Source organism: Seriola aureovittata, chromosome 4, assembly GCF_021018895.1.
Source record: "Seriola aureovittata isolate HTS-2021-v1 ecotype China chromosome 4, ASM2101889v1, whole genome shotgun sequence".
Lineage (NCBI taxonomy): Eukaryota > Metazoa > Chordata > Actinopteri > Carangiformes > Carangidae > Seriola > Seriola aureovittata.
Window position 1 is genome coordinate 17,904,338 of NC_079367.1, and position 27,078 is coordinate 17,931,415.

The 27,078-nt window shown below is 41.2% G+C and overlaps 1 protein-coding gene across 1 annotated transcript in view; it reads right to left on the bottom strand.

Moving 5' to 3' along the window:
- Positions 1-27,078, bottom strand: part of LOC130168364 (protein jagged-1) — a 46,901-nt gene that overhangs the window by 9,537 nt on the left and 10,286 nt on the right. The window contains exons 3-8 of the mRNA XM_056375163.1: positions 12,937-12,994; positions 7,552-7,800; positions 4,239-4,299; positions 3,500-3,630; positions 1,911-2,030; positions 1,546-1,659 (exon numbers count right to left, since the gene is read on the bottom strand). Coding sequence (XP_056231138.1) covers positions 1,546-1,659; positions 1,911-2,030; positions 3,500-3,630; positions 4,239-4,299; positions 7,552-7,800; positions 12,937-12,994 — 733 coding nt within the window. The remainder of the gene's footprint in view (positions 1-1,545; positions 1,660-1,910; positions 2,031-3,499; positions 3,631-4,238; positions 4,300-7,551; positions 7,801-12,936; positions 12,995-27,078) is intronic.

The following is a 27,078-nucleotide window of genomic DNA, read 5'->3' on the forward strand; positions in this document are numbered from 1 at the left end:
ATCATATCAGTTTGGGTTTGAGACAAACTTTTTACAGTACTTAACAAGTACTCTTTTAAGTTATAATTGAACTTTGAATTCAATTATTTTGAATACATGGATACATCAGTGTTTTCATCCCCCCACAATGTTTTTATAGCCTTGTTCCTTTGCGTCTGACGTTGTTGTTATCCACATGTTCTCTTGTAAAATCCTGTTAGAAATAGATTATGATAATAGACCAGATTTTTTCAGCAGAAATATTTTACTCTGATTACAAAAACCGTGTGTCTTGTTTACATGACAGTTCAGAGATTCCAGCGATCTCGATGTCAAGGTAAACACTGAGAAGCCTGTGTCAGTTAGTTTGTTGTGATGCAGGAAAAAAAATCTTAATCATATCTTCCTCACGTGGTGTAATGTCCTGTAGGTCAGTGGGTCTCTGCAGAGTCAGAATAAACTCTCCAACTCTCTTGGACCAGATTACTTGTATTCATGTTATTGTTGTGGCTGTGAATTGCTGTCGTTTATCAGCAGCTGGTATTTTATCAGTTGTATCTAAATCCTTATAATGGCCGAAGTTAGAGAGTCTGAAACCGGATGTTGCAGCACAAATTCTCACATGAAGTCTGTGCTGATAGTGTTTACTTGTCTGTGTGAGTGTGATTTGACCCTGAGGAGGAGAAGTGGTGTGCAGCTGATACTCGTTATTCTTGCAATTTTTGTCCTTTTTATGTAAGTAACCAGTGTGACTTTACATTTTTTGGAGGAATCCTTTGCCTTTCTTGTGGACGGCAGGCAACACACAGATCACAAGCGTCTGCTTTTTGCTTCACTACTCTTTTGTTTTTCATCACATCACAAAATATTTGGGGTTCAGAGATTTCCTTGTTTTGCTCAACCTTAACATTTGGACGGGAGAAACCACTCTATCAACTGAGTGGCTACTCCTCAAGTACTTGTCAGTCCACCTCATCTGGATCTAGACAAAACCAGATATGTCTGGGGGCAGTACGCTACATCTGAAAAGTGTCCATGACACTCAACCACCAGACAATAAACCCTTGATTTACTGCCATTAAAAAAACACACAACTCACAGTGTCACCTCTGTTTACATCATCTGCTCCACATTAGTCTCTCTCTTTTTTGGTGATGCAAATACATATGTAAATGCAAGCACACAGACACACAGACACACACACACACACACACACACACACACACACACACACACACACACACACACACACACACACACAGACACACACACACACACACACACACACACACACACACACACACACACACACACACACACACACACACACACACACAGCCACACACAGGGCGAGACAGATTACTGATTGCTGTTGATACTGTTTGTGTTCAGGATAATTTAGCTTCCTCTGTTGGATTGATTAGAGTCACTCACTGGCTTTGATCCAATAACAACCAATCATAGACATCTCACACTGCCCAGCCCTTCAGCTCCGAGTTGTGCGTGTACGTGTTTGTGTGTGTGCATGTGCGTGTGCGTGTGTGTGCATGTGGCATTGACAATCACCGTCTGCGCAGGTGTTTCCAGTCCAGCTGTCGGTGCAGATGCAGCTGAAACCTGTTGGGTCTTCCACGCAGGTGGCTCCGTTCATACATGGGGACGACAAACATGCATGTTCGACTGATGGGAGAAGAAAGAGAGGAAATTTAAAGGCCCTGGATACCCACACTGATACTTACAGTGAATATTGTAGCACACCTTAACAGTCAATAGTGTAAAATTAATGGTGGTACAAGTTGCTATTATCACCAAAGAGGAGGTTTTCACATTGACTTTAACTTTTGCTCCCTTTACCACACAGTGTTTTTCCTCTTTTTCTCTTTCTCTGTGCATCTCTGCTGTATCAACATGCAGTATTTAAATAAACTTACCAATGTCACAGTTACGCCCTCTGAAACCTTCCTGGCACTCACACTTGTACTCGTTTGGCTCAGTGTTGGTGCAGGTCCCACTGTTCTTACAGGGCTGGTGGGTGCCACAGTAGTTCAGATCTGAAACCGCAAAAAAGAAATGATAAAGGTGTTTTTACATCTTAGTTCACAGCACAAAACAGCAGAGACATACAGTATATATGGGAAGAAGAGATAAAGGGATGAGGATGCAGATGGATCTGGGTTCATTTCAGCTTGACTTTGTCTCAGGAAAAGAGCACAACACACGCACAAACACACACACACACACACACACACACACACACACACACACACACACACACACACACACACACACACACACACACACACACACACACACACACACAGCACAGAGGCTGAAGTGTAACCAGGTCGGCTCAGTGTGCTGACTGTGCAGGCCAGTAGCTGCAGGGCCTGTTGTCTCCAGTGTTGAGGCTGATTAAAGCTTTGCTTTCTCTAATGATTTCTTCCATGCCCACAGACTCTTTGTCTCACTGGAGCTCTTTACAGAGCCTTTCTGAATGCACAGAAACAGCTTAGGACCCCACCTAGCTAAGAGCGCCCTGCCCAACCCCGCTCACATTCACCTTACCCAAGGCTATCGCCTTTCCTCTGCACAATACACCGTCCCGTGGGCACTCGTTTGTGCTCCCAGATCCCAGCTCCCACAGTGGGACAGAAGTGGGAGGTGGGTGGTTATATTCAGGGACAATGTTGGAGGACCTTTGCTGCAGTGTGGTGGGAAAAGTTTCATGGAGGAGGGTGGAGCCTAGAGGGCGTTTTGTCTTATTTCATACAGAAGATCAGAAGGTGTGGGAAGATAACACCTTTCAAACGAAAGTCTGTCTCTCACACAGACAGACTGAGTTCTTAACCAACAAACAATACACAGTTTTCTACTTATGGAGTTTAGCTGTGGTGAATCTTGATTGTATTAAATTCCAACGGTAAAAAAAAAATTCTGATGAAAAATGTGCTATTATGCAAAACAAGAAGTGATAAAAACACTGATGTGACTGTCATCATTCACCATGGCGTTTCCAGTGATAAGTACCTCAGTATTTGCCAGCTCGGTGAATGATTCGTGTCTCTATTCTAATGAGCTCTCTGACTCTATCAGTGTGTTTGTGAGTTTAAAGAGCAATGTGTAGTTTGGATTTCATACACCTATGGGTTCATAGACAGAAAAAAGGTAAAAATATGCTTTATAAGGGCAGAGTTTGAAGTTTTTTATGACTGTGTCGTGGTGAGTCCTGGAGATTTTCACTCTGTTTTTTATTATGTTGAATTATTGATCGTACTGTTTTCCTAAGAGGAAAAAAAACAGTGGTAGTTCTTTGTGTATTTTGAACAGAAGAATTTATGTTTCGGGTGAAATGATGGAGGTTAGGATGAGATATTTAAGTGAGGCTCATTAGGATCTGAAAGCAGCTGCAAGATCCACAATACAAGTGGCTCCATTTACATGTTTGGGATGTTGAATTGAATTGAATTCCTCATTTTTCTTTCATCTCTCCAGCAGAAACTTAACAGAGCACATATCTGACCTTTGTCACACAGCAGTCCTCCCCAGTTGATGTCGCACACACACTGCCAGGGCTCGGTGCAGCTCCCGTACACACAGCCGGGGAACGTCACACACTGGTCACACAGAAGACCTGTCCAGCCATAGTGACACCTACAAGAAATGAGAAGAAAGACTTCTGTTGTAATGTGGATTTGATTTACAGTAACTGTTTGGTGTTTTGTTTCTGCTACAGCACAACTAGAGTGGAAAAATATGTAGGTACACCTACACATACATAATTTCACATATGCAGCTTTTAACTTCAGAAGTTCTATTAGTGAAGAGAGTTTATCACTCCAGCAATTACTATGGCGATTTAAGAGAGGAAATTTGTTCAGGAAAAAGCCGCACCTGCTGCATGGCTGCAGGATTTCTTTAGATTCCAACCCCGGTGCAGAATAAAAAATAAAAGAAAATCCAGGATAAGATTCAAAAACAACAAAACATCAATATTGCATTTTGGCTGCCCCAGAAACATTGGGTACCATTTGTGACTGACTGGAGGAAGAGTGTTTAGAAAAGGTGTCCTGCTAAATTGTTGGGTTATCCTGCACTGATTGATGGGTTGACTCTGCTTCACACTATGAAATGATCTATGAAACTGTCACTTTGCACACTGGGACATTGATGTCAAAATTACATCATTCAGCCTTGGTGTCTGCCACATAGGTGCCTATAGTGGTAATTACAACATTTTCTTAAGTGATCTTCTGACTTACTTGCATTCTCCAGGTAACGTACAGTAGCCATGGGCCTGATGACACCCCTGCCTGCATACCGCTGTGAACACAACAGGGACACACACAAAAAGGATCTGTTAGAGACTAGAAAATAGTCACTGTGAAACAGAAATGACATTCAGTTGAGTTACTGGGTTATAAAATCAGCAGTCTACGTGTGAATACGCCTGTTAGTTAAACAGAAATTCACACACACTCAGTTGTGTTTGTGACATGACTTTGGTCAGTTGTTCTCAAACTTTTTCTGTTATGCACCCCAGCAAACAATAATTTATCAATCACTAACAATAATACAGACAATCAATTGTTTGTGTCACCACATTAATCATATTCACACAACTTTAAAGGGGCTGTACGCTTTCTGTGCTGCCAAACATGGTTTCTTGCAGGAGTAGGTGGTGGTGATTGTTGCTTGCCAAGACCTTCGGCCTTTTACAGGACAAGAGGTTATAATACGTCCTCTGAGCAACGTCTTCAGGGCAGTTTGGAGGCTGCAGTGACTCGGTATTGGAAAGTGACGAGATGGACAGCAGCTAGCTGGTTAACGTGCTAACTTCAGGAGAAGAAAAGACATGATAGAGACAACGATGAACATTGGCGTTGCTTTCCACTGCTGGAGACAGCTCATGGTGAGTAAAGGAATGAAGTTTGATGCTGAACTCGCAACGTTTCCTCTAGACTGGTAAGTAAACAACTGTTAATGCTAACATTGGCTATGTAGCAATAGCAAAAGTTACAAATAGCTCATTTAAGTCCAATCAAAGAAGAACAAGAACAACATTCATTATTTTGACTTGGGAGAGCACACATTTCTCAGTGGTTAGCGCTAGTGGTGACATTATACTCACACCAGATAACTGGCCTAAATTAGTTTACCAGCAGATACAAACAAACAGTGTAAAGCTCCTGTAAGATTTGCCAAATCAATTGCATCAGTTAATGTTGGGTTTTACTTTGATGTAACCAGCCATCAGTGGTGCACAACAGTGTTTTTGACATGCCTGTAGTTCTTTTCACTAAGTGGGAGATATCATCGTGACAGACATTCCCGATATCTCATACTCAGAAGTCGGAGGCTGATGTTTCCCACGCTGCTTGTAATTTGAATGATATGAACAATGCTACTTTGTGAACCACTGACGTAGGTGATGTAAAGTAGATCATCCATGTCGGTAGCAGGTGCTGTCACCTAGGGAAAAAAAACTAAAAAATGTAGGAAGACTGTTGAAATATGTGTCTTCTAACTAACTCTGTGAAGAAAAATCTTCATCTAACTGAAAGGACAGGTTCACATTTTTTAATTTAAATTGTCAGGAGTGCATATGAACACTGAAACTGATTTTTCTTGCTGTAATTGTTTCTCCTGTTCATACAGACCATTAAAAAGCCCCCTCCTCATGCACTTACTCAAGTGGATTGTTGTGTGTAAAAATATATTCAAAAGTTCATCTGAAGCTAATATGAGGCCCCAGGTGTTTTATTCAACGGGGTATCCATCAAAGTTTTAGCCTTTTTAATATATAATGTCTCTGCAGCTCAAAAGGAAATACAAAAAGGCAAGTTTATACTAAAAAGACTATAATTTTGAAAATTACCCACTTGATTTGACTAACTCAAACTACTGGGCAGAACAAGAGAGCCCCATCACTTACACTGAGATTGCATTAAGAAGAAATCTTTTCATGGGCAGAATGAACAGAAGGAATGATCACACCAAGAGAAAAACCTGTTTCAGTGTTCATGGTGGTGCCTGACTAATGTTTTGAGACAGACTTGAAAAATTGTGAACCTATCCTCTAAGAACGTTGCCTATATTTTATTGTGAGATTATTTAGGTAAAAAGTTAAACTATTCAGAGTTTCTAGCTGGAGAAGACTGAAAACTGCCTGAACTTCATCATGATCATTAACCTATAGGAGGTAACAGAGGGAACCTGGCAAAGTTTTCAAACTTCCTGCTTCTCTCCGGTCCAATCAGTGACCTGCTGGGGAGGAAGTCGGATGAAGTGAGACAGGGGCGGGATGGGCAGGGCTGCAGGATGTCCTTAAACTAGCTATGTGTCCTTCAGGGTTCCCATGGTTTCCACTCTGGTTTCCTCCATTAACTTTTATCATTGCAACATGATGGCAGTGCTCCGAGGTCACACAGTGAGGTTGTCCAGCTGATGAGTCATGGACGGACGGAGAATAATCCCTCACACACATACTGTCCACTAAAGCTACATGATGTGTATTTACTGGAGTGGGTCAATGTAATGAGTCCTGAAGGCTCTTAACAGGAGAGATGTGCATACTCACAAATGATTATTCTTCTATTTTTGTGAGAACGATCTTGCATGTGGTCATTTTTGGACAGTAAGGACATTCATGAGGCCAATCATCACTTTGTCAAGTGGTTGTTGGAGGGTTACAACTTGGTTTTAGGCTTAAATATGCAAGTAGGTATGTGTTAAGTTTCAAAACAACATATCCAGCAATTAAAATGATAACACAGGTTCACGGATGATGAAGCTACAGGTCAAGTTTGTTTGAACAGCTCTTTATCACAATAACAGTTTCAAAGGGCTTCAGGGGGCAAAATTACACAGGAAAACAAAGACATCATCATGGAAAAACCTTTTAAGAAACCTTGGAAAGTATCGCCGAAGAGGATATGCCCTACTTGGACCAGTGGAAAAATAAATGGAAACCAAAAACATCTTCAAATGTTTCTCATCAGTAGCCTCAAGTCATGTTTAGGCCACTGATGAGAAAACATTTCTGCCTCAAAGGACAGAAACGTTTCTGATTTCACTTTTTTGCAACTGATTCTAGATCGCTCCAATTATCACAGTAACATGTTTGATTTATTTTCGCCTGTTCCATTTATTTACCTATTTATTTGTATTTTAATATATTTAATAGTATTTTAAATTTCTCTGCAAAACACTTTGGGCTTCTTTGTTGTATTATATTCATAAATTTACTTGCCTTGACATTATATCACATAATTAAAAATTCTCATCATAATGTCGTGGAAACAAAAGGTGGTGGCAAAGCTATTCATTTAGACATAGAAATTATCTCAAATGATCTCTTCAAGAAGCCGGATCCAGGGTAAGTTTGGCATTTTTGCTTGAAAAAGGATGGGAACCATTAATCAATTTTCAAAATAGTTGCTTTTCACAGCTCTGTATGTGACTTAGCCGAACAAATATAAAGACTTACAATCATTTTATTCACAAATTTTACATTTTTATAAATTTATACAGGAGATAATGGTGTGTTGTAGTAAAACAGGTTTCCTCTCTCACCTTCTTTGCACTCCGGCCCCGTCCAGCCGTCCATGCAGACCTTGGAGCCGCTGGGGTCACAGCTGAAGTGACCGAAGAAGTCATCACGGGCGCGGCAGAGCTTGTTGCAGAAAGGTCCGTAGTAATTGGAGTCACAGCGAAAGCGAAGCCGGTACTCCATGCTGAGAATCCGTCCGTGGTGACGATACGTCTGCCACTGTTCACCAGGGTTCAACATGGAGGAGAGGAGGACTCGCTCAATTAACTGACCTGAGGTGGAATGAAAGAAAGAAATACTTTTTCAACCTGTGCAGATTTGAATTAGATGAATTAGATCCACTGTGAGTTGGTATCCTGTTAGAATTGAATCAAACCAAGGGGTGTTACACTCGTGGGGAAAAGGAGTCATGTCTTCATTAATAGATCATTTTGAAAACTAATTTGTCAACTAATGCTTAAACATCAATTTATAAAGTCATTATAAAGTTAATATGGTAAATGTGTTAGCAAACAGTTGCAGTATGTACACATCCAGCAGTTACAGAGCAGCATTAGCATTCATTTGGAGTCGTGTTTTTGGCCCCTCTGAAAGAAATATGTGGCTCTTTAGCAGTTAAATGTTCCACTGTGTTCACCAGCTAGTTTCTAACAGCGTCTGTCAGTCGTTTGGTGCCGAGCAGGTGGTGTACGGTGGATTTTTGAGCTTTTCCAATGAGAACTTCTGCCTGTGGCTGCAAACAACACTGATGAGAGGAACTCCCAGCTAATCCAAAAATAGGCAAAGAGGTGGAGCGTGCGTTGAGCTGAGGATCCAGTGAATGCCGGTTTGTGGCAAGTATACACTCAACCACCTGTCACTCAAAGTTGCTCTTCCTAAATTATGCAGAACTTTTAGCCTTGATAAAATTTTAACGGGTGAAAGAGTTAATTAACTATAGAGACCAAAACCGTTTTTTTACCAAGCTGTAAACACGTTTATTTCTCCTGTAAAGGTTGGCATTTTAACATGGGGGTCTATGAGGATTGAGTCACTTTTGGAGCCAGCCTCAAGTGGCCATTCGAGGATCTTCCATGTTGTCTTCATTTTTCAGCCCCGGAGGTTGCCAACTGGTTAAGACCCAATGTAGAGCTGAGAGGAACTGCAGAGTTGGGTGTTAATTCTCTGTGGGTTTGTCACCTCTTTCACATTACATGAAGCCAGTTGGTCTTCTGTTAATATAAAAACATGGATCACTGCAGCTTTAAACGTATCGGGCTCTTTGTTTGCGCAGGTCTCTTAAGCAAGCAATTTGAAGACATTTTATGACATTTTTTCTTATAGTGTTATTATCTGGGTGAATGGCCTTCTCTAAAAAGCTTTCATCCTTTAATTTGCACAGAGTTTCTTGTGCATAATATCTTAGATACATCAATCAGCATCACAGCACTTGACCAGACAGTGAGGATTTGAGCAGAAAACTAAGAAGAAAACTATGTATGAATACCGATTGAGACAAGAGCCAACTATAGGACCAGACAAAAGGGGTCAGGGGTCTACAGGGAAGACAGGGGGCGGCCTGAACACCAGAGAGGACCAGACGAGGCCCAGGGCAGTGCTGGGGCAGTGGCTGCTGCTCCTGACCCCCGGAGGGGATTTCCCAAAGGCGTTGTTGACCCCAACTCAGTAATAATCTCCTCTGACAGGGTATTAAGATATAGCACTGAGAATATATGTGTGTGAGTGTATATTGGTGTGTCTCCATGTATGTATGTGTGTTTTTAAGAGATGGTGGTGAGGATAAGGGGAAAGATTGGGAGATTGTAACGCAGAAAGGAAAAGCCTCGTTGGAAGTTAAGTCAGTGAGGGAGAGAGGGAGAGTGTGTGTGTGTGTGTGTGTGTGTGTGTGTGTGTGAGAGAGAGAGAGAGAGAGAGAGACAGACAGACAGACAGACAGACAGACAGAGACAAATAGAGCCAGAGAGGAAGGGAGGCAGCTATTAGCACACACACATAACAAACCGCCTGATGGAGAGATGAGATCACTGTGGTTTGACACAAAGGAATGAAAACAGGGGCACATATTGGCCAGTGTGTGTGTGCGCATGCTTGTCCATGTGCGTTTATGTGTGTGCGTGAGTGTGTGTTTAAGAGAGTAAAAGAGGAATGGGAACAGAGCGGACACTGAGCTCAGCCGTTGGGTCGGGTTTCCCAAAAACTCATCACGCCACTGCAGGGCATTGTGGGTTTTTCTCTAATCTATGACTCTGGAATGCTGAAGGGCTAATTTCATCGTCACCATCTCTCTCCCAGAAGAGAAGAACGGCAGAAGTGAGAAGAGTAGAAATAATAATCACATTATCAACCATCACAGCGGGGCATGTGTAACAGAGTCTGATTCCTTCTCTAATTAAATGATATGGCACAATAACAAGTGAGCACAAGTACAGAGAAAGAGGGAGAGAGAGAGAGATGCTAAATATTAGATGACAAAAACAGCAGCAACAAGAAGCCCTGAGCTTCTTCTGAAATTACACTTTACAGAATGGGAGCAGCAGATACACAGGGATTGTAGCTGCACGTAGAAAGAACTCTTAAATGTCTTTCCCTGGCCTCTGGTGATTGTCCCCCACTGCCTGGTATTATCCGTCAAGTGCCTGCCCCCGAGTGTGGCTGAGAAAACACTGCAGGAGAGAAAACACCTCTATTCCATATGCCATGAACCAACATTTCAATAGACCTACGGAAACCAATGGCTGAGCCAGATAGTGATTCTTGCTTTCGTTTTCTGTTTTGATTCTTCTGTCCCAGTGCACTTATTGTCATCTGGATAAAAGCACTAAGTCTAAACATGTGTCTTGAATTTTATAGACAAGCTGGTCTAGATTATAACGCTTCTAATATTGAATTCCACTTTCTCTCCAGCGGTGGTGGCAATTTTGTGGCTGTGAGTGCTTTGTCGATACAATTGTCAACACAGCAGCACTCAGAATGACCCTATAAATATGTGAACACAAGGATGAACGTGGAGAAAATGAAACGACAGCTATCTTAAGATAATTCCAGTTAATTACTGCACCAAACTGGAAAATTAACAGCTCCCGGTGCAGAGTTTGTGAGAGACCACTAGTAGTAGGAGTGGGCTCCCATTTCGTTAGTATCTTGTATGTATTGTGAACAGTTTTGTCAATGGTTTCATGCAATTCCACTTATCAGCTTTGGTAAGTGTAGAAATAACACAAAGAGGAAGGGGACTGTGATGTAGTTTTCAAAAGCTCTGCAAATGAACTCAAACATTAAAGGTAGCTTTAAATGCTAAGATCTGGGACTGTGGTGAAAGTCAAGAGGTTTGAAATAAACCTCCTGGGGCCCATTTGAACATATTTGCAGAGTGAAAGCTGCGATTTGCAACATGAAATACTTTCCTCTTGCTCACTTTGTCCTGACTCAAGACATGTATCAAAAAGTGCAATATACTGTATATTCACTTAAATGGACAGCTTGACGATCTTCACCTAAACATGGCCAGTATTCCCTCAGATATGTTGGTGTAGAGGTAGAGCTACACATTATCAAGAGCTCAAATTTAGAAACATTTAATTTGTGATTTCTCACAGGACTGTTGTATTGCCTTTAGCTAGGTGCTCCTAATAAACTGCCAAATGTGTGTAAATGCCAACAAAGAATTAATTCAGTGGTACATTGGTGAGTGTCACCATAAGTGAAAAAATGGGGGCCAACACTATGAAAATTAAACCAAAGTTGTAATGAACCAGGAGAATCCTTTAAAAGACAAAGGTATGCTGCTGCACATTGACACTAACTATATTTTATTTAAACAAAACTCGGTGAAGGTCACACTGTCGGTGCACCAAGAACATCATATTTTCTCACTATTTCCAAAGACTGTTTCAGAAGGTACAGCCATACTAGGTAATCCTTTCTGATTAGCAGCAGGGCCTGATAAGTCCATTCAGACTGCTACAGGACGCCTGTGTTTGGGCTGAGCTAAGCTGTCGGCCTAGTGAACGGCTTTAGACCTGATGTAGAGGCTGTCAGGAGCTCAGGTGGAAACGGCACATAATGCAAACAAGCTGGAGGACAGAGGGAAGGAGAGATGGAAGAGGACAGGAGAGACGAACAGAAAGAAGGAGGAGGATGGCTGGTGCAGTCCTCATTATCTCATCATCTTTCGGATACGACTGTGGTCCCTTCACTGGCTGAGACAGAGGTAGAGGATGGTTGGATGAAAGGGAGGACTGTGGCATGACAGGAATGAGGAAGGCATAGGAACATCTGTTTCTGTGTGTGTATGTGTGTGTATGTGTGTGTGTGTTATGCTTTTTATAGCATGCAGCTCAGATTCCCTGTCATGGAGCTTTTCCTGATTATGAGGAGAAACAACAAGGAGACGAGCAGGAAATTAAAGGGTCTGGATAAAAGACCCTCTAACCTCGCATGATCACAGACATAAAGACACAAAGGATATTTTCACATTGTTTCAGTATGTTGAACCACACACACTCGTAAACAAGCACTTGTGTTGTTTGCCTCTATGAAAATGTTGCTTGATGAAAATTGTTTTCTTGGTGAGACAGGGAGAGAATACTGCCCTGCAAAGTCAAAACACATTAGTCTGACTTTTTGACGTGTTTTACCATAAACACATCATTATGCTGTAGAGTTGTTTTTTTTTTTTTTTTTTTACAAACATGTCAAATTTCCAAAAAGAAAAAAAAACAGAGGTAAAAACAAAACTGATTACACTATGCTAGCCGGCCTCAGCGCTAGCCTTAGCTAAAGCTAATTTACCAACTCTTTCTAACCTGTAATTGAGAAATCAAATGTGATGCTGCAACACCTGTGGAGTGGATAAAACAAAAAAAATAACACCAACTAGCATGCTGAAGGCCAAAGTAGCTTAGATGCCTTTGACATAAAAATGATTGTGTCACAGAAACAAGTAATTTATCAAAAGTTAACATGTTTCCAGGAACTACAAAGAGGAGGTAAAAACCAAAGCATCATGACTGCATAGATAGAGCTAGCCTTACTAAAGCTAATTTGCTGTCTTTTTTTTTACCTGTTTCATGAGGTTGAAAAATCAATGTTATTGCTCCAACGTCCTATAATTAAGTCTGTTTCACCACATTAATAAGAGCAGCACTTGGCTAAATACAGTCATAATGGTGAAATGGTGTAACGCTAACTAGCTAGTTATGGAAGGCTACCTAGCCTTGTTTAGAGGGCTGTGGGTGGAGATTATCACTAGAAAGGCATAAAATTAAAGCTATGTCCAAGGAGATGGAGAATCATACACATTAAAAACATCAACACAACTTTCTCAGTCAAATGTCACTTCCACAGACACACAAATACACATGAATTAAATACATAATTAAATACAGACACATAAATTGCAGCTTCACCTGAATCTGATGTGTCGTTGTCGGAGTCCAGAGCGTCCAACACCAGAGAGAAAGACTTCTGTGAGGAAAACACAGAGAAAACATCTGTCAAACATTCATGAATCACAAATGTAAATTTGAGTTTAATATTACATTAAACAATAAAAATAAAATTAAAAAAGCCTTCAACTACAAATTCATAATCCAGCTATGTCAGATTGAGTGAACCCTGGTGAATTCAGCATTTATTGTGTTCATCCACACCCAGACTGTGAGACAGCTTTTAAAAATGAATTCATCTCTTAAACTCCTGATGTTGTTTTTGTAGATGAAGCCTCAAATTATGTTTTATTCCCAGAGATGGTCTGTGTTTTCACCTGAGCGTGAATTAAGCTTTTCCTGCTAAACTGAGCAGCACCGTCATTTGAGCCCACACAGGCAGTGTTTTCTTCTCTCACTGTTGTCAGAATGAATGTAACCCCTGTTTAAATCCTGCACACTTGAAATGAACCAGTGGATTCAAATAAAATATTTAAAAGGAATGTGTTTGTGCGTGTCTTTTTCTATCCTTGCTCTCGGCCTTGAACAAAAAGAAAACATCAGAAGTAATATACTGCCCAGAAAAGCCAAGGCTGCAGCTGGATGCTGCTTCAAGAAAAATTCTACCTGCAGCCTCGCAGAGAACGAAAAGAGGAGGGCCGTTACACATTACACCACTGTGGTGACGGGGGACGTCCAAAAAAACCCTGTTTGTTTTAATGAACACACTCTGGGACCAGGCATGATCCTTTGTTGTGCTCTTCTTTTACTCTCTGTCAAGTCTTTGCTTCCTGTACTATAGCTTGCAGATTACTGTTGGATGGTTGGGGCAGATTGTAGCATGCATTTACAATCTACATGACTGAATTTGAATATTTATTAAAATTCAGAGCCCTATGTAGAGATAACATCAGCCTATATACGGATGTCCCACAGTACAGTCCGGGACTCAGGCATGAGCTGGATATCTTCAAATGATGACTTTGAGCTTACAGATATATCACACTCTTGAGAGATAACAAAGGACAGGTGTTTTTTTCTTCTGTCTTACTCTTTTCTGAAGCATTTGTTCATCTTATAGACCAGTGATGAATAATTCAGACCAACACTTTCCCCAACAACTCTCTCTCTCTCTTTCTATTCTTGCACCATTCATCCATCCCTCCCTCTGTGAAACGCCCCAGCGCCTGTCATGCAAATCTCTCCACCATGTGCATTGTGGGTGAAGTTTCTCCTGAAGGTCTGCATAGATGTGTAGTCACGTCTTTGCTGACGGAGTGTACTGCCAGAGGGGGGGATGAGTGGGAGGAGAGGAGCAGGGAGAGGTGATACGCACAGGAGGTGAGCGAGGTGTGAAGTGAAGGAGAGATGGATTTGGAGGGAGGTTAAGGGCAGGAGGTCTGCACCATCGCTAAAATTAGCTGGAGGCGAAAAGAGGCAAGGAGCAGAAGAGGAGGTTGAGGGTTGTAGTGGAGATGCAAAATGTTAGGGGAGAGAAAATTGATGTGGCAGAAAACACTGAGTCAGGGATTTGTGTCCAGTATGTCTGTATTCAACAGATGAGGAGATGGGAGGAAAAGGTGAGCAGTGTAATTGTACAGAAGGAGAAAAGGAGTGAGAAAAGGGGTAGAAATAATTACTCTGGGAGTTTGTAAAGATAAAGGGCATCGGAGGACAGAGGAGAAATGCAACTGCGGCAGCTGTGGTGGAATAACCATTTGGTATCCTGGCGTTTGTCAGATTTTCAGATGTGATGGAGAAAAAGAACAAAGAGGTCAGAGAGAGGTGAAACAAAAGGGTCATAAGATAAAAGAGAAACGATTAGAGGAGAAGAAAAAAGAAAGGAGAGTTGATAAGATAAGAAAAAGGTAGTAGGGGAAGTGGAAGAACACCCCCACACAAGTCATGCTGCTAATGAGATGTTCTGGGTTGCAGAGGGCTCGCAGCCAGTTCATTAAGGCCGGCAGATAGCAGGTAGCCCACAGATGGACCAGCTGGAGTCGGTAAGCTCCGGCTTAAAATTCTCACCTGATGTATTCATGATTTACATCTGAGCATGGTGCCATCCTGCAGCCCATCATGATTACATTAGTTCTACACAGTAGCAGCGGTGTAAGAAGAACTCATATCCTTTACTCAAATGAAACTGCCAACACAAGAATACTGCATTACAAGTAAAAGTCCTGCAATCATAATTAAGTAAAAGAACATTAATATTATCAGCAAAATGACCTAAAGCATCAAACGCACATGTACAGGTTTTGCATAAAGAAATGTCCTTGTACTGGTATATCTATTACATATGATATTATTAGACTGTTAATCCTGGCGCATCAAGGAGCATTTTTATTGCTGCAGCTGCTTCAGATGGAGCAACTGCGATTTTAACTACAGTTAGCCAGTGCAGTCCCGTGGTTCCCAACCAACTGGGAACCAACTTTTTACTTTTCCTTTATTATTATTTAATATTATTGTGTTTGAAGAGAAAACGTCCCTTTGATGAAATGAATCATTACAAGTGACGCCCACTACTTTTTTGTACAAGTTAACAAGCCAAAAATGTTGGAGAGTCACTCGCTTATCTAAAACTCCCACAACATTGACAAACAGATGATGGACAGAATCTGAGATATTGTCTTGTTGAGTCCACATCGTTCTTCCTTGTCAAACCTGGCGCCTACATTACCATCAATGCAACTTGACCAACCTCAGTTCAGTCAGAGATTCAAGTGTGTTATGCTAATAGTGGCTAACGTAGCCTCTGGCCTCCAGCCTAAAGTAGAGATGAGGCATCTTCACTTCTTTCTAACTTCACACCTTCAGATTTCTCATAGTCTTCGGCCCCGACCAATGCTGACTCAAGTAACATCACTCGTAACGGACACTACAGACTGTGAACAGACTTTGATGTGTAAAGTTGGTGGAGTTCCCCTTTAACAGTGTATATTCGATAAGCTTTTTATGTAAAATCCTAAAATAAAAAGTAAGTAGTGGAGAAAAACTCAAAGTTCATCAGAATGAATTGCAGTGCAGTGTTTGAGAAATTTTACTTATTTACTGCACAGAGTTAATGTTACTGCAGTGAATCATCAGCACGTCTCTCCTACAGCAGATTGGTAAACGTTCAGTGGATAAAACGATGTTGGAGTTGGAGCGTTCTGGCGATCAGGCTGGTTATGATGAACTGTCCACTATTACAAAATGCAAACACAGCATTACCTCACTGCTGGCGTGCTCACGGACCTCTTAGCCTTATCAACTTTCCAATTGCCCTCCTTCTTCTCTCACTCTTCCTTTTATCCACTGTATGCGCCTCTCCCTCTTTCCGTCTGCACCTTCCTGCCAACTACTACGGCAGGTTAAGACCTGTGGGAAGTCCAGAGACTTTTTAGTTTCTTTTGTTCTCTCTTATTCAGTCCCCCCCTCCTAAACACACACACCCTAACCTCTTCACCTACAAGTGCGCACAGCCAGGTAAGTCATGATACAGTCATCGATACAGGAAGGGTGTATCTGTGGTCAGCCCTGTTGCTAAGATTGGGGTTTGTATGGAGGCTGTGAAGGGTCACATTAACGATGATTACCAAGTTAAAATCACAACAACAACCACTGATAAGACTGTGTAAAAAGATCACCTATGATTAGCCCTTCCTGACAACCTTTCCAAAACACACACTCACACAGACACCATAGCAATTTGTTTTTCAATGCCAAGGTGACGTCAGAAAGACGGATGGACATTAGGAGCCCAGGCCAGGCGAAGTGACCTCATAGTGTGTTTAAGAATAAAACAACACGCACAGAGAGGAAAATCAAAAGGTAAACATGACAAAGAAGGGGCTGATAAGATCACAGTCAACGGTGAAGTGATATTTTTACCTCCTTCTGACACAAACAACATCTCTGTGTTATTTGTGCCATTTGAGGCGATAATTGCCAACATGATGACAGCAGGGAAATGACATAATGGGAAAGCTGTGTGTGTGTGTGTGTTTTTGTGTGTGTGTGTGTGTGTGTGTGTGTGTGTGTGTGTGTGTACTAACCATTTTAGAGGAGATGGACTGAAAACTGGTCCAGTGAGGACATTAGTCCCTCTCAAAACAGTGATAATGAACATCATTTAAAAAATGACAGGCATTATTTTGTCTTCTGTTTCCAACATTTTACGGTTGACAGACACGATTTCATCTTCACAATAAATCAAGGCTAAGAGTCTACAGCCACGTTAGCAGCTCTGTGAGGTTGCATTTAGACACAGTGGAGATAAACATCAGCATACGAACATGACAACGCTAACATGCTCACTGTCTTAGTTTAGCATGTTAGCTTATAATATTTGCTAATTAGCACTGAACAAAAGTACAGAATGAATGTCTGTACAGGATTTCTTTGCAATCCATCCAGTGGTGGATTGACTGATTGCCCAGGTGGGACTAATAACACTAACGATGGCTCCGTTCCAGCAATTAATGCAATTCAATGCAACAATTTTATAATAAGTTATTAGTTACAGCTGCCTCTGACAAGTCAAAACGTCTGCTGTGAAAAATGTCCGTTCAACTTTATTCCTTTATGGTGTATTATGTGTATTGTTTAAGTCACTCTGCACAAAAGCATTTTTGGCTGCATTTCAGTGTTAAATTATTCATTTGTATTACAAAAACTTGTAATACTGATCAAAATCAATATCTCAACATATTTTGATAACATGTTATAGTTTTTTTTTATTTTCCCGAATATGAATTTGTACACAACATGTGATCAGATAAACCTGTTGTTATGTTCTGAGCAAAAAGTACAAATGGATATTTGATTCCCTCTGCCCAGAATCACTTCTTGTCTGTTTCCTTGTCTCTCCATCTAAATCACTTCCACTTGGCAGCATTATGGATCATTTTCTCTGCAACATCTGAGCCTGACATCTCTGCTCCTGTACAGAAACAGCTCATTTACAGTCAGATCTCACTCTTATTGTTGCCAGTCATGACCTCTGCAGATGGCACTGATGGAGAGAACAGGGGTTTCCCTAAAAAAAAAACAACCCCAAAAGATGAGAATTAGCCCAGATGATAAATCTGCCCTCCCCTCAGGCTGTAGGCTGTCTGGCCGTCTGGCCCTGTCCCTTTGCCTGCAGCCTCAACCCAGTCCAACTGTGGCAAAGCTCAGGATTAGAGCGAACTATTCTAATTCAAACCACTGGGCAGACATTTGTGATGGCATGCCAAATTCTATTAGGTAAAGGTTTTAAAAAGTCAACCTTGTTTTCCATCCTTCGAACTGCTGCCACTGCCTCTTCCACTGCTCCATTTCTCATTCCTCCACCTCAGTTCCTCAGCCTGACCCCTTACTCTCTATCCCTCCCACCCCTATTGGTGCCCCTCTTTTCCCTCCACCATCCCTCCCTCCATCCCTCTCACTCTCTCTCTGTCTCTCTCTCTCTCACAGACATGGGAAGGGTAGGATATCCCGACAAAGCCAGGCTGTACAAACACAGCTCTACGACAGGAAGGACTCCCAGCCCTGAGAGAGGAATTTCCCCTCAGAGCTCACACACTAATGCATACATGCTTACACGCACACAGCCACACACTCGCATGCTTGAGTTCACGCACATGCACACACACAAAAATGAATCCAATATTACCCTAGCTGGTACCAATATGTATTTTTCCATATACAATGCTTTCATTCAGGCCTGACAATATTAGTCTACTTGCTACAGTGGATATTGGAGTAGAGGCAAAATGAATATGTCATTGATTATTTTAGACAACAGGATTTGGACTTTCCTTTAATCATTCAATAACAGCTATTGTATCATCTGAGCCCTGAAAGTAACAAAATGACTTTTCTTTTTGCTGAAAACAGCAACAAAAACAACAAGAGCAGTGAGAATGAACCAAAACAGTCAATATTTGAACCAAGAGCTGAAACTTAATACAAAGCTCTGTAGAGCCACGGGGAGTTTGCAAATAAATGTCACATTGATACATGTTCGGCTGCCCTGCTGTGAAAGCAATTAACTGGCCTTTATTTTCCATATAATTAGAACCAAATCATATCATTTTATTTTGTTAGGAAACTATTAGCAAATTACAGAAAAATTACAGACTGTAAAATGTGTTACCACAAAATTAATGATTACTTCAAACTGTATACATTCTCATTTCATCATTTTAGTGGTCTTTGAACACATTTAATCATTTATCTATTCCCTATTTTCACCAACCAACACTTTCTGCTTCCTCACATTTTCCTAATCCATACAGGCCTACTGTATAACAATGAGAGATGGACGTGTTCATGTATGAAGAGCAGTGATTAGTTCAGGGAGACAGATGCTGTTTTAATCTAAATGTAATTTATCAAGAGAGGGCAAAAAGTTTAAAAGCTTTCCTTTTTTAACAAACTAAAGGAAAATTCTCAACCTTTATATTCATTTCAAAACTCATCAATCAATATTTTTGACTAATCTGATAATCTTTTACTGTCTTTTGCTTGTGTTGAGGCTCCACAGTTCAACAAACAATAGAAATCCTAAGCAAATGTCAAACTTATGTTTGACTCACAGCTCCAAACTCATCCACATTCAATTAAAAACTCCCTGCAACATAAAACATCAGTCAGCGCAATAAAAATCTTGTACGCACACACAAGCAGGAGACTAATTGGCAATTACACATTCACTGTGTCGATGATGAGGAAAATTAAACTACCGACAAATGTTTAACATTCATAATCTGCAACTGTTGTTTTTATACACCTGCCACATCAGAAAGCTCGAGTACTTAGAGACACACATGTGAAAACAAGCTAAACAACTCTCTCTCTCTCACACACACACACACACATGCAAACGGTTGTCATGACAGCAGCTGTGCCTAAGCCAGATTGGATGGCTGACACCTCACCTGCACTACCAATTAGTAGTGGAGGTAACCACAGTAACAATGCCATTACTATTCCAGAGACAAAGCTCCAGGTTTACATCAATTTAAGACAAGTACACAGAGTAAATATGACTATATGACAATCCCTGCATGTCGGCACCATGTTGTCAGTTTCATATTACTTGTATTCAAATGCAAAGAGCACTGCAAGAAGTCAAACATCTGAAAAAATAATACATTTCAGATTGGTTTCCACTCGACTGAAGTATAAAATAAAATGTTATCTGAACACTGAGGCTCCCCACAGACCCACAATGTGATCAGGCCCGTGTCAAACATGATTATTGTGTCATTGATTGATTCTTGGCTTATAATAACAAAGAAAAAACTATCTCTTTGGATCTAAAGTGGCCAGTTGCCCAGGAGAGTAAGAGACATGATGTGATGGTGCTTAATTTGTGAATTTCATAAGTCTCTGCGGATATGAGCCAATGCAAGCCATCTCCCTGCCCTCAGGTGGAAAACACTAACACACACACACACACACACACACACACACACACACACACACACACACACACACACACACACACACACACACACACACTGCACGAGACAAGGAATAAGACCCCTGGTGTGCAGCCGTCCACCCCACCCTGCTCCAATGACCCCGTCTCTATAATTACATGTCTCTGTTCTCGCATTCTCGCCGTCTCCTCTGTTTTTCTTTCATTCTGGACATAATTAGCATCCGACTTTATCTTCACCTCTTTGCCCTCGCTTGCTTTTTTTCATTTACCCACAACCACCACTGCTACCACTGTGTCATTGTTCCGTCTTCCTTCAAAGGTCTCCGTTTCCACTGGTGGATGCAGCTTTCAGCACCTTAACTTAAGTAAAAGTGGCAATACAAGAATGGATAAATACCACATACTAGTCGTGTATTCAGAATCTTATTTCAGTGAAAGTACAGATGTAACTCAGTTTTTCTGTTGTAGCTGCGGCGGTGGAACCAGTTTGAACTCTTTTATCTACAGTTAGTTTAGTCCAGTGATTGCCAACCAAGGGCTCAAGCCCCCTTCAAAGGGTCACAAGATAAACCTAAGGGTTCCTGAGATGATTAATGGGAGTAAAGAAGAAAAAGTTCTGAGTCTGTGCTAATTTTTTGGGACTTCATGTATTACTGTGCAGAATGATAGTCGCCTCATCACACATCTGATGTTTCTTCTGCCGATTTTCTTCAGTGGACGTCATGATTTATCCGCTTCATTTCCATTGCACTTTTATTTACGTACACCATACAATACATCAACTTCTCCACCTCAGCCAAGCATAAAAATGTTTTTTTGCAGATGAATGAAAATGACCAATGAATAAAAGCTCCAGCAAAAAACTGTTATAAGCCAAAGACATTGTATTTTATAACCTTATCATATTTTTTAATGTAAAATCTTAATCTGCAAAGTAACCAGTAACTACAGCTGTTATATAGTGGAGGAGAAGCAAACAGTGGTATCACATAGAAATACTCAAATGGAGTAAAAAAAGAAAACTGTAAAATACTTGAGTAAATGTACTTAGTTACTTTCCACCACTGTCTGTCCCTCAGCATCCTCTCTCTCTCTCTCTCTCTCTGTCTCACAGTAACATTGCTGCAGGGTTAATTGGCTTAAACACTAAACTAGTTCAAACAGTTTGGAACAACAGAGGCCTCTTGACATGACGTGCCCTCATCCCCCTGCCCCAACTCCATCCTGTCCTCCCATCACCACCACACCCCCTTTCACCTCCTGCTGCTTATGATTCTCTCAACAATGTGAGTAAGCCGTTATGACACACACACCCCCCCACCCAAAACACCTGTGCCCCTCACTGAGATCATCCACTAACCACCTCGCACCCCCCTCCCTTATCTAATTCTCACTTCCTTCTTCTTCACAGAGACTCCCCTCGATGCTTACATCAACTTTACCCTTTCGCTCATTAATCTCAACTGTTTATATCACCCTCCACCCCCCCGCCCCCGACACAACCCAGACTGACTGCCCTCATCCCTACCGAAACCCCCCCCCACCTCCTCTCTGACTTCCGCAGGAAATTACCTTGTCTAGCCGCTGGACGCTTCACATCCATGGCTGCATTTTCTGAGAGAGGCATTATGAGTGAGAAAATAGAACAAGTCTGGGTGTGGTGTGTCTGTCTGTGAACAGAATAGTGTGTGTTGTCAGATTTCTAAAGTCTTGAGAAAGTAAAGATATTTTATTGGACTTTCTGTGGTTTTGGTGTTCGTTCCCGGACATCTCCACTTTTTGTGCTGAAGTGTGAAAATAATGTAAGCAAGGTTACTGTTCTTCAGCCTTGGTATCAGTCAATCAAGCTATTGCAAACAAACCTGCTGAAGTCAACAATATAAAGAAAATGCCGGCACTCACAGTTAAATAATGTTATTATTTAAGACGTTTCAGCTACAAGCCATCGTCAGCGTAAGAAACTGCTTTTGCAGCTTGCTGTCTTGCGTTGCTGATGTGGAGCCACATCTGCCTCTATGAAGAGCTCTGGGTGGTTCACTCACAGATGTACCTCATCAAGCAATCAAGTCTAAACCTCACCTGTATATAACTCGTCTGATCTACTACTGTTTCTTACACTGATGACGGCTTATAGCTGAAACCTGCTCGTTGATTGCCCCATATTAAATAATAAGACTATTTAAGCTTAAGTATTTTTTGGCATTTTTCTCCACGACAACACGTTTATTGGACTTAAGCTTGAGCGTATTTTGTTCATTGAATCTTGTGGTGAAAATGGTGTGTCGTTGGACATGTGTCTTCATCTTCCCTCACAAACGGCCGAAAAGGCACGAAGCGGCTTTTTTTGTAACATGTGCTAACCTGCTACAAAATGAAAAACAGCTGTTGCAGTGATATATGGACCATAAAATGTGTTGAACAGACAGAATTAGGAGACTTACAGCTTCCATCAATGTACAAATTGTTCTTACTGTGACATGTTAAAATTGCCTTAATTAAAAAAAAGCAGATCTATTCTTAAGGCTTGGTTACATTCCTAATTCCTTAATATTTACTTTATGTTCCATTCACTTCAATTGAATCCTGTGCGATCAACAAATTAAAGAACATAATTTCTGTTTCGATGTGATGTTTGGTGAGGTCATGCCAATGTTGGCCTTTGACCATGTGCATTTGTATGGTGGGTCATTAGAAATGTTGATGATGTGTTTGGAAAGTCACTATTCTAGTGTGTGCTAAGTGTAATGTAAATGTAACTTTTAGTACTACAGAAAGTTTAGTGCAACTAAATCATTTCCTGCAGAGCTGCACCCACATTCAACCTGAGCAGAGGTTTAATCAGCTGGAATAAATGAAAACACCTGTGTGGGTGTGCAGGACCTTTAATATTTGAGTCATTTAACAGGCCTACGCATGTTAAGCGCTGGAGATGTTCTCTCCAAAAGAGGTTTTTAAGAGTCATGAACATCTTTCAGTTAATTACTCACACTCTGCACATAGCCTAGTTCAAGAGGGAGAGTGTGAAAGCATGCACAGTAATGTAAGTACTTGTCATTCATTATTTTTCTTCCCTGCAAATGTGTGTATTTGAGTATGTGAGGCTATTTCTTGGCTTGGACCAGTAACCTCCTGTAGTCTCTGCTGGTTGCCTGAGCGCTCTGAGGATAAAAAAGTGTTGTAGGTAAAATATGTATAAATAAAACTGAATTGACCTGACTTGCCTGAAACTGACGTGGCTGCAACAGAGCCAAGAAATAGAGCCAAGAAATAGTCTGGCACAAAACCCCCCCAAAACAGCAAAGAATAAACACACGTGTTAATCAGTGAGCTTTAGAGGTGCAGGTAGGCAGATTTAGATCTTGTTACCCTGTCACAGAGCCAGGCTACCTGTTTCCCCCTCTTTCCAGTCTTTATGCTAAGCTAAGCTACATGCATAGCCTTATACAGTGTCTACACAGGAAGTCAGACATGAGCACCCTGTTATCAGACCAGCAGCAGCACAAGCTTCAGTGCTCCATCTGTGTCTACTGAGTGTACGTCGCCCAATCTTTGACAGTGCTCAGGGCCCAAAGCACAATCACTGTAGTTATGTGATTGATGGATGGATTGATTGGTTGATTGATTGCATAGATAGACACAGAATTAATGCATAAAAAGTGCCACGCATTACCATAAAGAGGATTAAATAGCTTCTCTATGATCTGATAAGACAGGCGGAATAAAATGGGAATCATAACCAGTAAACCCGTCAGAGACAGAACGAGAGCAGGGGGTTATAATGCGGTGATAATGAGACACACTGATGTAAGTTAAACATACTGCAGTCAGGGACATGAGCGCAACAGACCAGAGCTGGAGAGGCGTCAATAGACACGGTTGAAATCATACCGACGACTCTGGTGAGAACATGTTTCACAATATGATGGCTCAAAATGTTTGTGGTTGCTCCTGTCGAGCACCGGCAACACAAGAAACCACAAGGAGAAGAGGAGGGAGCGTAATCCACAGGGACGGGCTGTGGTTGAACATTGCTGGAAGGCAGTGACACCGAGAATAAAAGGTTTGAAATGAGTGGTTCAAACGAGAGCGCGAGAGAGATGAAGGGTGAGAGATGTTGGAGGTGGAGGGAGGAGGGTGAGGAGATATGACAAGAAGAGAAACAGATCAATGGCCCTGAAAGGAAACTAGTTGCTGTAATTACACCTGTGTGTCCTTTTAAAAGATCACATACCTGTAATCTGCATTCAGTGACACACAATGACATCCAGAGACAGGGACAGACTGTAATTTCACAGTGATCATGTAAATCAAGGTTCCTTTGCCTTTTTTTTTTTCCTTATAAAGAGGCTCCTACTCTCAATCCAATTTGCACACAAATGAAATCATTAAAACATGCTTCCCTTGAGATGTTTACCCCCGAGTTATTAACTTATCTCTAAAAAACACCAGCTCTGAATCCTGATGGAATTAACCCTCTTTGTGCTTTGTGTCTGTCTATAGTGGGAAAACTGAAAAGGTTATAAGGAGAAACGTGTGTGTGTGTGTGTGTGTGTGTGTGTGTGTGTGTGTGTTTGTGTGTGGGTGGGTGGGTGGGTGCATGTACGCGCGCACATGCCTATAGGTGTGTATGTACAAACGAGGTGCACAGCAGTATCGGCGTACACACAGGTATGCAGAGCTGCGTAGGAGAGTCAATTAGGGGACAAAAGAGAGAAGGGCACAAACGACAGGAGGAGAAAGAGTGAAAGAGAGACTCTGGAGAAAAAGAAAGCTTCAACTATGCTGCTCTCCTTTCGTTTCCCTTCACTGACTTCCCCTTGCTTGGCTCCCACACAGCAGGAATGCACAGGCTACAACTGTGTGTGTGTGTGTGTGTGTGTGTGTGTGTGTGTGTGTGTGTGTGTGTGTGTGTGTGTGTGTGACACTCTCATGTCTGCATGGTAAATATGAAGTAAGAGCAACAGGTTGTTAGCTTATCTTAGCATAAAGACTGCAAATAGGGGGAAACAGCCAGTCTGGCTCTGTCCAAAGGTAGCAGTGTTTCCATTAGGTGACTGCTTGAGCTAATAAATGACAAGACCAATTGTTCCCAACCATTCTGGCCTGTGACCGCTTACAAAATGAATTACCGCCTCGCAATCTCCTCCTCAAAATCTCCACGTCCTGACTTACAGTATTGAATAATGGCAAGTGTGTTTTTGCAGAACCTTATGATGTCACAGTGAAGTTAACCTTTGATTATTTTCATATAAAATGTCATCACTTCATTATTTTATCCTATTGGATATTTAATGTTAAATTGTATCATAATTAGCACATGGATTCGTGAGTTAAGGCCAAAAATGTGTTTTGTGAGGTCACAGTGAGCTTGACTTTTGACCACCAAACTCTAATCAGTTCATCCTTGAATCCAACTGAAAGTTTGTGCCAGATGGGTGATGCTAATATATTACATTCAGAAGAACGTGAGGTCACCATAATGTTGAACTTTGACCTTTGACCACCAAAATCAGTTCATTTTTTAATCCAAATGGACCTTTGTGACAAATGTGAAGAGTTTCACATGAGGAGTTCCCAAGCTATTGCATTCACAAGGCAAAAACCATGTTTTGTGAGGTCAGTGTGACTTTGACCTTTGACCACCAAACTCTAATCATTTCATATTTGAGTCCGAGTGAATTTTTGTGCCAAATTTGAAGAAATTCCCTTAAGTCGTTACTGAGATATCACGTTCACAAGGATGGGACAGACGGACAACCCAAAAGCATAATGTCTCCGTCCCTGGCTGTCGCCAGCGCAGAGGCATAAAAACACAGTGTTTATCTGGGGCCTCTTCTCAAGTTTCTGATGAGTTGTTAGTCTTTCACCAGAGATGTTTTGCCTCTTAACTTCTCAAATGTTTGAGATAAAGATAAAGATAAAATGATCTAATATTTCACAAAAAGAGCAAAGATGAGAGAAAATGTGATATGTATGTATATATAACTTTCCTTTTTTGCTTTGGGAAGCACTGGGCTAAACTACTGAACTAACTATGAAGTAGGTAAAACTAGCTCCACCTTGGTCTGCTACATCAGTAAAATGCTGGACTTTTACATGTAATTAATTGTGTTTACACTGTTTTATTTTACTTTTACTCCAATAAAGGATCAGAAAAACTTCTTCTACCACTGCTCACTTTGAATGAATTCACTTCAGCTTTTCTATTTGTCACAGTAAAATAACAGTAGAGCAGATACAGACTGACATGAAGACTCGGCCCAGAGCAGCTTCACCTGAACTCATTTGCATGACAGCCACACTTTGCATGTTGAACTCTGTGATATCTAGGCCAAGAGGCTGATTGTTGAGAATTTCACTGAGGAGGAAGGGTTTTGTTAACCTAAATACAAGCCTTGATAGCATCACCTATATTAACAGATTTTACTCCTCCTGTTGTCTGCTGCCACCCAACACAATTCAAGTGAAAGAAATTACATTTGTGGTGCTCAAAGCATCAAAACCTTTTACCCGAGAGGCTCACCAACAATGACATGATTACTCTGGATATGAAACAGGCCTCGCTGTGAACAGTCAACAGAGAAACTACAAGGTCTCTGGTAGAAAAAACAAGTAGTTACAATGTGAACTGTCCAGAGTGAGGCCTGAGGATGATCTAGAAAAATCAAAGAGAATTAACAATTTGTTGTGGTTAAAATTAAGGT